At 38.8% G+C, this 13,575-nt stretch overlaps 1 protein-coding gene across 1 annotated transcript; it reads left to right on the top strand.

The window, feature by feature from the left end:
* The first annotated feature begins 1,358 nt into the window (after positions 1–1,358).
* Positions 1,359–12,422, top strand: LOC122647744. Its single transcript, XM_043841079.1, has 7 exons — positions 1,359–1,836; positions 2,338–3,202; positions 3,502–3,781; positions 4,502–4,609; positions 5,917–6,195; positions 7,756–7,899; positions 12,110–12,422. Exons 1-7 carry the CDS (start codon positions 1,542–1,544, stop codon positions 12,296–12,298), a joined length of 2,160 nt encoding a protein of 719 aa, XP_043697014.1. The 5' UTR covers positions 1,359–1,541; the 3' UTR covers positions 12,299–12,422.
* Positions 12,423–13,575: the final 1,153 nt, after the last annotated feature.

The following is a 13,575-nucleotide window of genomic DNA, read 5'->3' as shown; positions in this document are numbered from 1 at the left end:
TATACAATTCCAAAAGATACCCTTCGGACCAATGAGAAAGAAGCAAGAAAATGCAAACCCAAAAATTTACCTCGGGGGCTACCGCCCCTGAACCCTTGTGAGACCATGGTGGCGCTGCCCTCGAACCTTCATGCCTACGGCGAGGATACACCCTGCTGATCAACTAAATACTATCTTCACAACCACACTACTACCAAATCCTTGTTGCCAACAATGACAATACTGCCAAGAGCACCAACAATTAGATTCTTTGAAACTAATGTTTAACATCCCAAACTAACGGACTGGAATAGATTGTTACGAATTTTTTTTTTTAAATACAATATGCTTCATTTGACTTTTTTCCCTTATTTAAGTAAAATAAATATTTTTTGGGGGTTATTCTTATTCAAGTCCTTGCAGGCTACGGCGGTTGTACGTAGTGCTCGCCCACTGCCCACCTTTTAGAAAGTCAGCCGCCTCTCTTATTAAGCATTTAAACCCTTTTATTATGGAATACTATATTTTGGATTACACCGTTGAAAAAAGAAAACCGTGAAGTAGTCTCACTCGCAACTGGATCCTCTGTGGCTTGTTCAACTCACATTTTATAATATAAACTTGTTCAACTCACAAGCCGCCTGCAATTAATATCGATTCAAAGGTTGATAGATGGTTATAATTTAAAATTTTCTTTTAAAATTAAAAAATACAAGTCACCATTTACCAACACGATGATCATTCAATTCCAGGTTGCAGAGGATCCAAATCCTTGAACTGATATTTAGTTTTTGGAGTGCTGTTCTTTGTGCCGCAGTGCAGCCTACACCCAGACACATAAGAGTGGGTATAATGACCACCTTATCCCCTTCACAAGCTACCCATTTACCTGGGAAATCTGTATCGCCCATAATACTGGGGACCGTCAAGTACCATCATGCGACTGGCAACCACCCATGTTGATAGGATCCACTGTACACATATGGGCGGTGCCCCAACCTCATGATGCGCACTTGATCCCCCTTCTTAGGGGGCGATAATTTTCCTTTACCTGGGTGCAGGACATTTTTACTTAATTTTTTTATTTTTTTTTTCTTAAATCTACAAAAACTGTGAACCCGTGAAACTGCAAAACTGTAAGAAACGGTAAAAGTAAAACCTGTCTCCGTTACCAACGACTCCCTTGAATTTTTTTAAGGGTAAGTAGAGTTATAATAAAAAAATAATGTCCGTAGTCCACGTGGAATTATGAATTTGTCACACCTGTCCATCCCGTCCCGTCGTTAACGGTTCCAGGCCCACCTGAGCGCCAAAAACATCTAAAGCTATACTTTTCAAAGTTGGTGAGATTTTGTCTCGTTGGCTTGAGTTTTACAGCAGGCAGGGGGAACTGGTGGGGTGTGTGTGTGTGTGTGTGTGTGAAGAGTTCATCTTCGCCAATCCTTCTTCAAGGATGCAACCCTTAACCCCTTTTGACCGTCTCAGTTCATTTTCTATTACTGATGACGGGGTTCTAATTCTATTCTTTTCTTCTTTCTCTCTCAATTTAAATTCTCACGGCCATGGCGGTCTCGGACGTTGGTGCTATCTTGGATTTCCTTAGGAAGAATGGATTCTCTGATGCGGAATCCGCTCTCAGAGACGATATTGTTGAGAGAGGAGACTTGAGCTCTTTTGATTTTGAGAGGTTTATGTTTCCTATGGTTCATCCACCTCCGCCTGTGAGAATCCGCTCCGTTGGCACGCAATCGGAGGTTTCTGATGGAGTCGACCATTCCAATTCCAATTCTAGTTCTTCTGATTCGTCCGATGATTTCGTCAGCATCGGCTCTTCTACCACCGTCGTGTCTCCCTCCGGTATGTCTCCAAATTATAATTCATTCTCTCATAATTCAAGTTCAGGATGATGGATTTGACGAAAAACTCTTCATTTGGCGGCCACGAGTGGGTGCGGTTGGTCTAGTAGTATATAGATTGTCCGACTCTGAGAACTTAATCCTCCGTTTCTATTTTCACCTGAATCTAGGTTGATCGAATGCATGTTTCCAATCTGCAATGATGGCTTGACGACAGTACTACTGGTCATGTCCTCTCTCATGTTCCTCCTTTGATCCTGAAATATTCCTCAATGATTCTCTCTCTCTCTCTCTCTCTCTCTTCTCCTCTGTGTGTGTGTAAGAGATGCCATATTCCAAGCAAATTATGTTCCGTGCTGTTGCTTGATTGAAATGGCATTTTGGGGCTCATCATGGCTGATGTCTGTTGGTTTGTGCTTCTCTGCTGGGCTGACAGAGAATTTTTATTAGTGCTTAAATGTGCCATTGAGAGGTTGAACTGATACCTTTGCATGTTTAACAGGTCTAACAAATCCATATGCTGTTTGGCCTGAAGCTGGAGTTAAATCGGAAGCTTCATCCGATAGACTCTCTGAATTCGATACTGCCCGTGATTACTATGATGCTGATATTCTATATGATACCTATTGGTACAGCGAGAAAGATGGGGGCTACCCTAAAAATTCCTCCTTCAGAGGGCCGGACTTCTTTAGCTTTCCCAGTGAGGACAAGTTTGTTACTACTTCAGAGTCAGAGAGGCAATGCGATAGACTGTTCGGCATAGATGATGCAGCAGAAGGATTTCATTCGGTGACCAGTATTAATCGCTTAGACAATGCGTGCCTCAATGATGCTTCCATGGACGATGGGGTTCCAGTTACAGAGAATTACCAACAGAACGAGAATGTCCAACAGAATCATGTTGTCGAATCAGGATTCGAGGATCGTACTGGTTGTTTGGAAGAAAAATGTTATTTTGATGGAGCATATGAGGATTATAACGAAATGCAGACCTTGAAAGATCCTGAGCTGAAAGCTATTCAGTTAAAGCTTGCACCTGATTGCACTTTGGATTGTGATTCTAATTCAAAGCACAAAAGAAATGGGAGTTCCAATCATTCTATAATAAAGTGTTCTACAGATAATGTAGATGTGAAGTTTTGTGAAGACGCCAACTTACAGCTTCAAGCTTCAGAAAATGAATGTCGACCATATGGAGACAATCTTTATGTGATAGGAGATGGCAGAGAAATGATTGGTAAGAGTGATGAATCTGGAATTGCAGGGGATGGTGAGGATTGTGCTACTCCAAATGAGTATCCAGCTTTTGATATTGAGAAGGATGAATATGAGATATTTGACCTAAGAATTATACATAGGAAAAACAGGTTTGGTGACTCTACCCATTGAGCTTTCCACTTCCACTAAGACCTAAAAGCTTGGCATGAGAGATTCTTGGCCAACCAAAACTATGGTATGACCTGGTATGGTAAAACGAGGCATCATAATCTTATTCAAATTTATACCTGGCAGAACTCAGTTAATAATCTTTTTTTCAGCTGAGTTCACCAATCCCATAAAAGAGTCCATACCAGTTACTTGGTCTTGGCCAAGATCTTAAAGCATTGGTTTGATCTGGATAGTTTATAGTGAAATGCTTCTGTTAATGTTTGTGTACCCTCCACAGGACTGGATTTGAAGCGAGCAAAGATGTACCAATTGTTCTGAATACCATCATAGCTGGCAGATACTATGTCACGGAATACCTTGGTTCTGCTGCTTTCAGCAAAGTTGTTCAAGCACATGACCTCCATACTGGAGTGGATGTTTGTTTGAAAATAATAAAAAACGATAAGGATTTTTTTGACCAAAGTTTGGATGAGATCAAGCTTCTGAAGTTTGTGAACAAGCATGACCCTGCGGATGAACACCACATCTTGCGCCTGTATGACTACTTCTATCATCAGGTACGTGAAAGACTGTAAGTGAATAAGTTAATAATCTCTATCTTTGACCCCTGGGTGTTTGAGGTCATAATCTTATTTCTCAATGGCAACTCTCTGTAACAACCACTAACGAATAAAGGCATTTATACGGTTTCCAACTTCAGAGACTGGAAGGACATTGCTAGATTTTAGCCCCCTTTTTGATAAGGGTTATCAGCCTTATCCCCTCGAAGTAAATCCTATCATATTAAATTCTGCTTGCATTTAAAGGGGAACTTTGGATTCTTTAGGTATTCGGAGTGTCCTATGCAGGCCCAGTTTTTGAAGGGGATTCATTGGTGGAAGAATCACTTGATCTACTCGACTACTCTATAGCCTTTAAGTTTTTATCATTCTTTGGTCATTGGGAGGTGGTGGTGATTCTAGCACTATTACTGGTTAGCTTCAAAGTCTGTGAGAGCATCATTGGCACTAGCTCACATTCTGAGGGGCTCAGGATCTGGCCTCCAATTGAACATCTCATAAGGTGCCTGGATCAGCCAAGGCTTTAACCGATGAGCTAGCCAATTGGTGTTTCATGTCCTACTCTGTAGCTCCTGATGGATCCTGGAACTGTTTTGTACTCTCTCTTTTCTTCTCAATAAGATACCTTTGTTCATTAGACCTATTGCATTCCATAATTATGATGACGCAGTTTTGTTTAATTTTACCCTTTACTCATTTTCTGGGACAACTTTGCAGGAGCATCTATTCATCGTTTGTGAACTCCTACGAGCAAATCTATACGAATTTCAGAAATATAATCAGGAATCTGGCGGCAAGGTTTATTTTACATTGCACAGATTGCAGGTTGGGAACTTGGAATTTGATTCTTTTAGTCATCTTTTCATTAGGAATATCACTAAGTATCCTCATGAAAATACATAATTCTTCATGGATCCCTGTTCTATTAAGACATCAAAATACCCTTACAATTTAAAAATCCTTATTAAAAAGGCCCCGAATAAACTACCGTCATTTTCTTCTATGTCATGATGATTTTTAACCTATTACTATATTTGCACCCAGAATATGGAACAAGAAAATGTTGATTCTGGAAATAACGATCTTGCAAAAGAAAGGATACTATAAAGAAATTTCTTGCAAAGAGAAGGGAAAGGGTATGCATGAGTCTCGACTTTTCTCCTTTTTATTTAATTTTAAGATTCCCTTTCTTCTCCTGCAACTGTGGAATACTTCAAAACTCAACTTATTCTATGAATTTTTCCTACTAAAGAGCCCCTTCCTTGAACTACTTCCACTTAAAATATCTCAGAGAACTTGGCATGGGGTTTTGCACTTGGGGCATGTGAACTATAGGGGTGTCTTTGATTTCCTGAATAAGGTTGCATACGAAAGGACTCCCTCTGTCCCACAAAGACTGTCTTGTTTGAACAAACCTGCATTTTAGGAGATTGTTTAACTCATTAACTACTCACTAAGTAAAGTCCTTTTTTACATTAATTACCTGCTAACTCAAACCCTTTTTCCAATATTACCCCCATTGCTTTGGCCTACATGATAGAGGGCAAATCATTAAATAAATTTCTATATGATTAAATGAAGGGAAAATAGAAAATTCAAAAAAAACTTCACATCATGGTTTCTACAATGGAAAAACATTTTGAGACATTGAAAAACCTTAAACTAGGCTTTCTTTGAGTGACGGAGGGAGTATATATTTTTATGTGGCTTGTTGTTGTAATTTATCCCTTTTCATTTGCTACTCGTCAGGTTTTATTTCATCATTCTTCTCATTTAATCTATACAGTCCTATCACAAATTTGGGACATTCACAGTTGTACAAGATCATCAATTCAAATTTTTATATTTATAAGCATAGTTGTCATGGCCGACCCCATTTAGTTGGGATAAGGCTAGGTTGTTGTTGTATAGCTGTCACTGCGTCTAGGCAACTTAAGGCGTTTGAGGGGGACTGACGCAAGGTGAAACCAACAAGGTGCCTAGGCGTCTAGGTGTGATGCCTTGACGACTATGTTTATAAGTCATAACTTGTTGGAAAGCAGGAAAGGGTGACAGACAAGGGCTAACATGACAATCATTTGGTCTTCTTTCTTAGAATGTCAGGAGTTTAACTGTTTTCTTGCTTTTCTCAGATCATAACTCGACAATGTTTGGAAGCATTAGACTACTTGCATGGGTTGGGAATTATCCATTGTGATCTGAAGCCTGAGAATATTCTTATCAAAAGTTACAGCAGATGTGAAATAAAGATCATTGATCTCGGGAGTAGTTGCTTTCAAACAGATAACTTGGGCTTATACGTACAGTCTCGATCCTATAGGGCTCCTGAAGTTATCCTAGGCTACCCATATGATCAGAGGATTGACATTTGGTCTCTTGGTTGTGTTTTGGCTGAGCTATGCTCTGGTGAGGTAAAGTTCTTTTAGTCTGATGTAATTTTCTTTGATAATGAGATTAATCATTTTGTCAGTGGTTATGATCTAATACTATCATTTCAGAACAGGCTTTGAAGCTTCTTTCTATAACTTCTGTTCCCATTTTACATGGTATATATGCATGCATGTATGTCCATGTTTTTATATGTACATACTCTTCCATCCATCAATCTAGGCCAATATACTTTGGTCTGTAATTGAATTTCCATAGTAAAAGTCAACTTGTTGTCATTAGTTGTACTACATAGTCATGTGGATAGATCCAACTGATTATTCTTACTCATATTTAATTTTATGTTCAATACATTTAGCCAACTATAGAGGAAAAAATTATAGAGAACAAGATTTAGTAAACTACAAGCTTATTGGTCATTAATGTTGTATGAAGGTAAATGAGGAACACCGAACACTTATGGAAACTGTGTTTATCCTTATTGCTACCTTAGGTCAGAGGCTAGTTCCGCGTTATGTTTTCTCTATACATCTGAATGTCCAATGATAGCATTTGAGAGATAGAGAGAGAGAGAGGAAGAGAATGGTCTGGAAGTCCAATGAGAACATATTTCATTTTGTCCTTGTGCTAGATGCATTTTTTAAGCTGAATTGTAACTCTATGAATTGAAAAGATTTCTTAAAGTTTTCAAAATACCATTGAAAGGGAAATTAAATCTTACTCATTTACTGTAACTGAATATACCTAGGTCCAAAATTTTGAATTGCTAAAAGGGAACAGTTATCAAGGAGATGGAAGTGCACAATGACATAAAGATCCTTTGGTCCGTTCAGGTTTCCAAAAAGCATATGATAGAGTGAGAAAAATAGAGTTGTTGTAGTGTAAATCTGGAAGTCCAATGAGAACACTAGACCTTTTTTTACTTGCCAGATTCGTTGAATTTCTGACTCTGTAAATGGAAAAGATAGTTTGGAATTTGCAATATACCAGCAGATTGGAAATTAGTAAATAATTCTCACCCAAAAATCCTTTTCTAGCATATCCCTAACTGAATATCATTTGGTCCAAAACTTTCCTAGGATGGAATATTAGTCATTGAGGAAGTGGAATTAAACCAAAAGATAAAGCTGCCTAAATCAGAGATGTACCTCATGAGTCCTCATAAGACTTGTATTGGCTCATAGACCACATAAAGGCTTACTTGCATGTGGAGATTATAGTCCATGCTTTTAACTGATTTTTTTTTAAAAAAAAAGGAAAATTAAAAGCATTTTATTGAGGTGTTACCGCTTAATCAACATAACAGCAAATGAATAGCAACAAGGAAAGGAAGCATCTTGTACATATCCAGGGAATCCAGCAATCCCGCATAATAGTATCTTTTTACTGTCATATGGTTCTAATTGCTGCATTATAGTTTTGCTTTATGTCTATTCTCTGGTGTCAAGACCCTTCCCCCTCTTAATAGGACATGAGCTATTCTATTTCTTGTCATGACGGTATCATTTTGTCTACAAGGACCCATCTGCTAAATTGGATTTTATTTCTTTGCCCTAATGTGTGTGTGTGTGTGTTACTAACAGGTGCTTTTTCCAAATGATGCACTGGTAATAATACTTGCTCGCATGATTGGGATGCTTGGTCCGATTGATATGAAGATGCTGGGCAGGGGGCAAGAGACATACAAGTACTTCACAAAGGAGTATGATCTATATCATGTTAATGAGGTGTGTCTGCAGTCCCCTTCCAACTTTAGCTGATATTTCAACTTCTCAAAAACGTGCTAGATGGTGTGTGTCAATTTTTTTGCTCCTCTGTTGCTACAATGAATACATTTAGAAATTTTGAGTTTCACACATTGTGCAATCAATGGTTGAGACTTGAGAGAATATGTGCCTCGCATGGGTATGTAGAGTGCCCAATGCACTGATAACTCAAATTTGTTTTGTGTATTTTTTTAAGTTCAAGCAGATGGTGTGAGAGGGAAACATGCTGATGGAGTGAGGCATGGGTATAGGGTGAACTTTTACCCTTCTTCTAACTCTCCCTCTTTCATTCCTGGTGTCAGATTTGTTGAACATAGATCCACATGCTGACATGCATAACCAAAAATTACAAAATCTCAGTAAACATAGTAGACAACCAAAGAAGTTGATCAAGTGTAGGTGGGGTAGTTTGTTAACTGTGTATTTTAGATAGTTATTGATACCATTAGCTCCTTAATATCTTGAGCATCATCATTGCCTGAACCTAGGGTTCAAGTCCCATTAAATATTTTGTTCTGATCTCAGGAACACTGACGCAGGCGGAAGGTTCAGATCTAGTTTATAGTGTGGTTAGGGATAGGATAAAGGGAGAAGACGAGGTTTCAAGATCAGAATCTGATCTTGGATGAAGAGAGAAGTTGCAGGCTGTTGGGTGGTGAACAGTCAAGTTCAAAACAGACCACAACGTTTTGAGGGGTAGGTGAGGGAAGGGGTGCTGGTGTGTTGTGGAAGAGATGAGATTGAGAGGGGGAGAGAAAGAAGAGAAGACGTTGAGGAGAGGGGAAAAGGGAAAGACTCATAAAAAATGTGAGGGAGGGGGAGGGGACTGCTTCAACGCAGGTCTGGCGACCCAAGGCTCCAACTTTCATTTCATTCAGTAATTCAATTCAACATGTTACAAAAGGTTGGAAACTAGTTTTAAGACATGGTAAAGGACGAAGAATGTAGAGGATCTACTAAGGTATAAATTTGCTAGAAATGAAGCTAAGAAGATAGTGGGAAAAGCAAGGACAAAGAAATATGAAGATCTTTATAACAATCTGAGCACAAAGGGAAGGGGAAAAATTATTTATACGATAGTTAAAGTGATGGAAAAGGAAGAGTAGAGATCTTGTGCAACAGTAAGGTTGCTCCGTTGTGACCAAGTGGTTACGGGTTTTGAGTCTAGAAACCGCCTCTCTATAAAAAAAAAGGGGTAAGGCTGCGTACATTATGACCCTTCCCAGATCCCCCAGTGGTGGGAGCCTCGTGCACTGGGTACGTCCTTCTAAAGTGAGGGAAAGGAAGAGTAGAGATCTTAACCATGTTAGATGTATTAAAAGTGAAGATGATAAAGTACTAATAAGAAATGAGGATATTAAAAAGAGATGGGAAGGTTATTTCTGCAGCCTACTAAATGAAGACACTTTGAGTATTAGTGCTCCGGAAGACTACATTATCTTTCAAGACACTACATTTCGTACATATATACAAAAAAATTAGGGTGTCTAAAGTAAAAGAAGGTTTAAGGAGGATGAAAGTAAGCAAGACACAAAGCCAGATGAGATCCCAATATAAGTGTGGAAGAGCTTAGGAATCTGTCATTTGTCTTGGCTTATTTAATATGATTATGAGCATAAGGAAAATGTCAGATGAATGGAGGAGAAGCATCGTGGTTTCGATTTACAAAAACAAAGGTGACGTACAGAGCTCCAATAACCATATATGCATAAAACTAATGAGTCATACTATGGAATTAAGGGAGAGGGTTATTGAAACCCATGTGAGACTAGAAACTACTGTTACGGAGGACCAATTTGGTTTTATGCTAGGAAGATCCACATCGGAAACTATTTACCTAAATAGAAGACTTATGGAAAGGTTTAGAGATTGCAAGAAGGATCTCCATATGGTCTTTATTGACCTAGTAAAAGCTTATGACAGAGTCACTAGAGAGTTAATCTCGCAAGTTCTAGAGAAGTTAAGTGTTTCAAGTAAATATGTGGATATAATTAAAGATATGTATGATGGTACAGTGACAAGTGTAAAAACTGTGGGGGGCCAAGGCAGTGAATTCCCAATTACAGTTGGGTTACATCAAGGATCAGCTTTAAGCCCTTGTTTGTTTGCGCTTATCATGGATGATTTAACCATTGACATTCAAGATGAGGTTCCTTGGTGTATGCTTTTTGCTGATGATATTGTTTTGGTGGATAAGACAAAAGTAGAGATTAATGCCGAGTTAGAGTTATGGGGATCAACCTTGGAATCAAAAGGTTTTAAGAAAAGTAACGAAGACGGAGTATATGGTGTATAACTTTCCTTACACTGGGATGGATAATGAGGTGATGAAAATTGATGAGAGGGAGATTTCGCAAAGTGATTATTTTAGGTATCTTGGCTCAAACATTAGTAAAGAAGGTGATGTAGAGGATAATGTTTCACAGAGAATTAAAATAGGATGGATGAAGTGGGGAGGTGCGTTGGAGATGAAGAAACGGATCGGTGTATTTCTTTAAAACTAAGGAAAATTTTATAGGGTAGTCATACAACAGGCTATGATGTATAGAGTGGAATGTTAGGCAATTAAGAAGCATTATATAGATAAAACTCAGTGGAGTGGAGATGAGGATGAGTGGCAAAACTAGGAAGGATAAAACAAAGAATGATCATATTAGAGCTGGTTTGGGAGTAGCTCTGATACATGATAAGTTACGAGAAAGTTGTTTGAGGTGGCATGGCCATGTTCAGTGGATGCCTTTGGATGCTCTTGTACGGAGGAGTGATTTGATTCAGTTTGAAGGAACTAAAAGAAGTAGGGGCAGACCTAAAATGACCTTAGAAGAAGTGGCGAGGAAAGACATGCATAGCTTAGTCCCTGTATCAAGTATGACCTCAAATAGAGCTGTTTGGAGGGCAAGGATCCATGTAGCCGACCCCATTTAGTTGGGATAAGGCTGAGTTGTCATTGTTGTATAAATCAGTCAGGCAATCTCTCTCTCTCTCTCTCTCTTAAGGTTTTCCACTTTGCTTGTTTGTAGGTCCTGATTATACTTGATTCATTTGTACTTTCTGATCCATCACTGTATCTTTTCTCTAAAAAAATAAAATTCGGAGCACAATAATTGCACAAAAAAGTTCCTTTAAAGGACCATCACAGTTCAAGAATCCTCAGGGTCACATCTTCATCAATTATAAGATGGGGAATCAGACCATGATACACTGATCCGTTTCTTCTTCTCCAACTATCTTGTAACCTTTATGTCAAGCCTTAACAAAACTACCCCAACTGAGTGCAACCTTAGCTATTATAAAATTGCTGATTGTTCTTTATCACAACTTGAATTTTCTCTGTAGCAATCCCACCACCATCTAGCCGCACCGTACCCCCTGAATTATCAGAGAAATCTAATTTCCACCAACCTTACACCCTATAAACACTATTTTATTTCATCTTTTCAAGTTTAATTTGAATCTGTGCCCTGCATCCTTGGTTTTTTCTTGTTTCTCTTGTAAAGTTCTTTTAAAACTAGTAACAGTTCTTAGACTGTGATGCCATTCAGCAGCTCCAATTGATAGCCCACTGGAGGGCTGCAATCCTCACTGTAATTATATTATGCATGCACGTTGGAAAAGTATATCCGTCTTTTCTTGCTTTCGTAACTGATTTGCTTCTAGTCAATGTTACTGCCTTTTTCTGGTTTATTTGCTTCAATTGGATTGGGATCGGTATCGATCCGGATCACCCTGAATAGGTCTGGAATCTGGATCGGATAAATTGCCCCTTTTTCAAATAAAATTTGGCTTTTATTATTTTTTTATCCTTGGTTCGTACCAGTTCGGTGTCAAATTAGTTATATTTTGGATCAGCCTCGGTCGATACCAATCCGACCTAGGCAAATCGACTAATCCAATCCTGAGATTATTAACCGTGCATCCAAATGACTGAAGATTGTTCTTCAACGTTTCAAACAGTTGAAAACTACTGATGTTTACGTGGACACTTTCACCTGTAGTTCAATTCGGCTCTCCAGCGGGAGCTGCCCACTGTGAAATGACCAAACCCCCTGTTTTGGGTGGGCTGATCCTCCAGCGCCCACCAGGGCTGGAGGAGAGCCAGATCCCCCGTGGCGCAAAGCCCATAGGTAAATGCTTCGTTTGAAATCAATCATTGTTGATTATTTCTTCTCAGGAAACAAACCAACTGGAGTACGTCATCCCAGAGGAGTCCTCATTGGAGCATCATCTAAAGATTTCTGATATTGGATTTATTGAGTTCATCAGATATTTGCTTGAGATGAACCCACAAAGGCGTCCAACTGCAAGGGAAGCACTACAGCATCCGTGGCTCTCTTGCCCATACGAGTGGAGCCCTTTTTAATGGTTTTGTTGCGAGTGGCGCCTTGGGAATGGGTAGTGTTTTGACGTTTGAGTGGAATATAGATCTCTTCGCCATAAAATATGTATTGAGATAATGAGTCTGCTCTGACTTTTTGTAGTTTAATGTCTATAAATGTATAGTGTTTTTTTTTTTTTGGGTGGGATCATCATGGTCAATCACGTGTCGCTATTTTTGAGACAACTTTCTCTTTACTAGTGGTGGGAGAAGTGAAGGCGATTCATTTGGTGATGTTGGAGGCTACATCAGAGGATTTTGTTCGACTCAAAGTGAAAGGAGATAACAAGAAGGTGATAAATTATTTGTAGCATGGGATTTCAACAACACCTCTTATCCTCAAACCTATTCTTGAGGGCATTTTATATTTTAAGTGTTTCTTTGAATCATGTAATTTCTTCTTCGTTCCAAGGGAGTTTAACAGGCTAGCCGATGCTTTGGTAAGGAGGGCTTTGTCGTGACTTGTAGGACGGTTTGGCCCGTTTTCAATCCATGGATCCAGGACCACTGTAATCCTTTATCCATGACTCCATGAGGTTTTCATGTCTTTCTAAATAAATTTGTTTTCAAAAAAAAAAAAAAAAGTGCATTAATAGTTAAGGTAAAAGGCTGGTCACCGTCACATTGTCGATGTCTTGTAAGCTAGCACTCACCGTGTCCATCTCTCTATTCCTCTGAAATGATCCCTATCCCTCCTGTAAGATATTTTATCCCACGCCCCCATTCAGCCCATTAGTACCCCCTCGCGGTGTCCCTATCCCTCTCCCAATTGTTAATCAATAGATTTTTTTATTTATTATAGTGTGGGAATTTCTTAATGCCATAATTTGTTAATAGTGCAATAGGATCTTGTCTATGCACATCTTGAATCACAAATATCAAAATAGAACAGAAGAAGAACATACCATTTACCAAGGAATGATCTTTGTGTGTTATCTCCGAGAAATACTATGCAGAATATGGAACTTCAAGGTTTCTCTCTCTTCCACTCGTTCAATGTATCTCAACAATGGGGCTATAAAAAATACAAACATGGGATAGAGTGATGACCTAAAGTCTAATATTTTTTTTTGATGCAGACCTAAAGTCTAATATTAATAATCTTTGAATGCAATCTTCCCATTAAGGAAAACAATAGATTTAAGACTTCATTTCCCCAATTAACTTAATTATTATGGAGTGAGTATCATCTAGAAGGAAAACAATAGATTTAAGACTTCATTTCCCCAATTAACTTAACTATTATGGAATGAGTATCATCT

The sequence above is a fragment of the Telopea speciosissima genome, chromosome 1 (assembly GCF_018873765.1).
Source record: "Telopea speciosissima isolate NSW1024214 ecotype Mountain lineage chromosome 1, Tspe_v1, whole genome shotgun sequence".
Lineage (NCBI taxonomy): Eukaryota > Viridiplantae > Streptophyta > Magnoliopsida > Proteales > Proteaceae > Telopea > Telopea speciosissima.
The sequence above is the reverse complement of the archived record's forward strand: the minus strand, read 5'-3'. Positions and strand labels throughout refer to the sequence as shown.

Coding starts and splice junctions, on each gene's coding strand:
- LOC122647744 (XM_043841079.1), top strand. CDS start 1,542: ATGGCGGTCTCGGACGTTGGTGCTATCTTGGATTTCCTTAGGAAGAAT. Junction 3,203..3,501: donor ATTATACATAGGAAAAACAG/GTTTGGTGACTC, acceptor TACCCTCCACAG/GACTGGATTTGAAGCGAGCA. Junction 4,610..5,916: donor TTACATTGCACAGATTGCAG/GTTGGGAACTTG, acceptor TGCTTTTCTCAG/ATCATAACTCGACAATGTTT.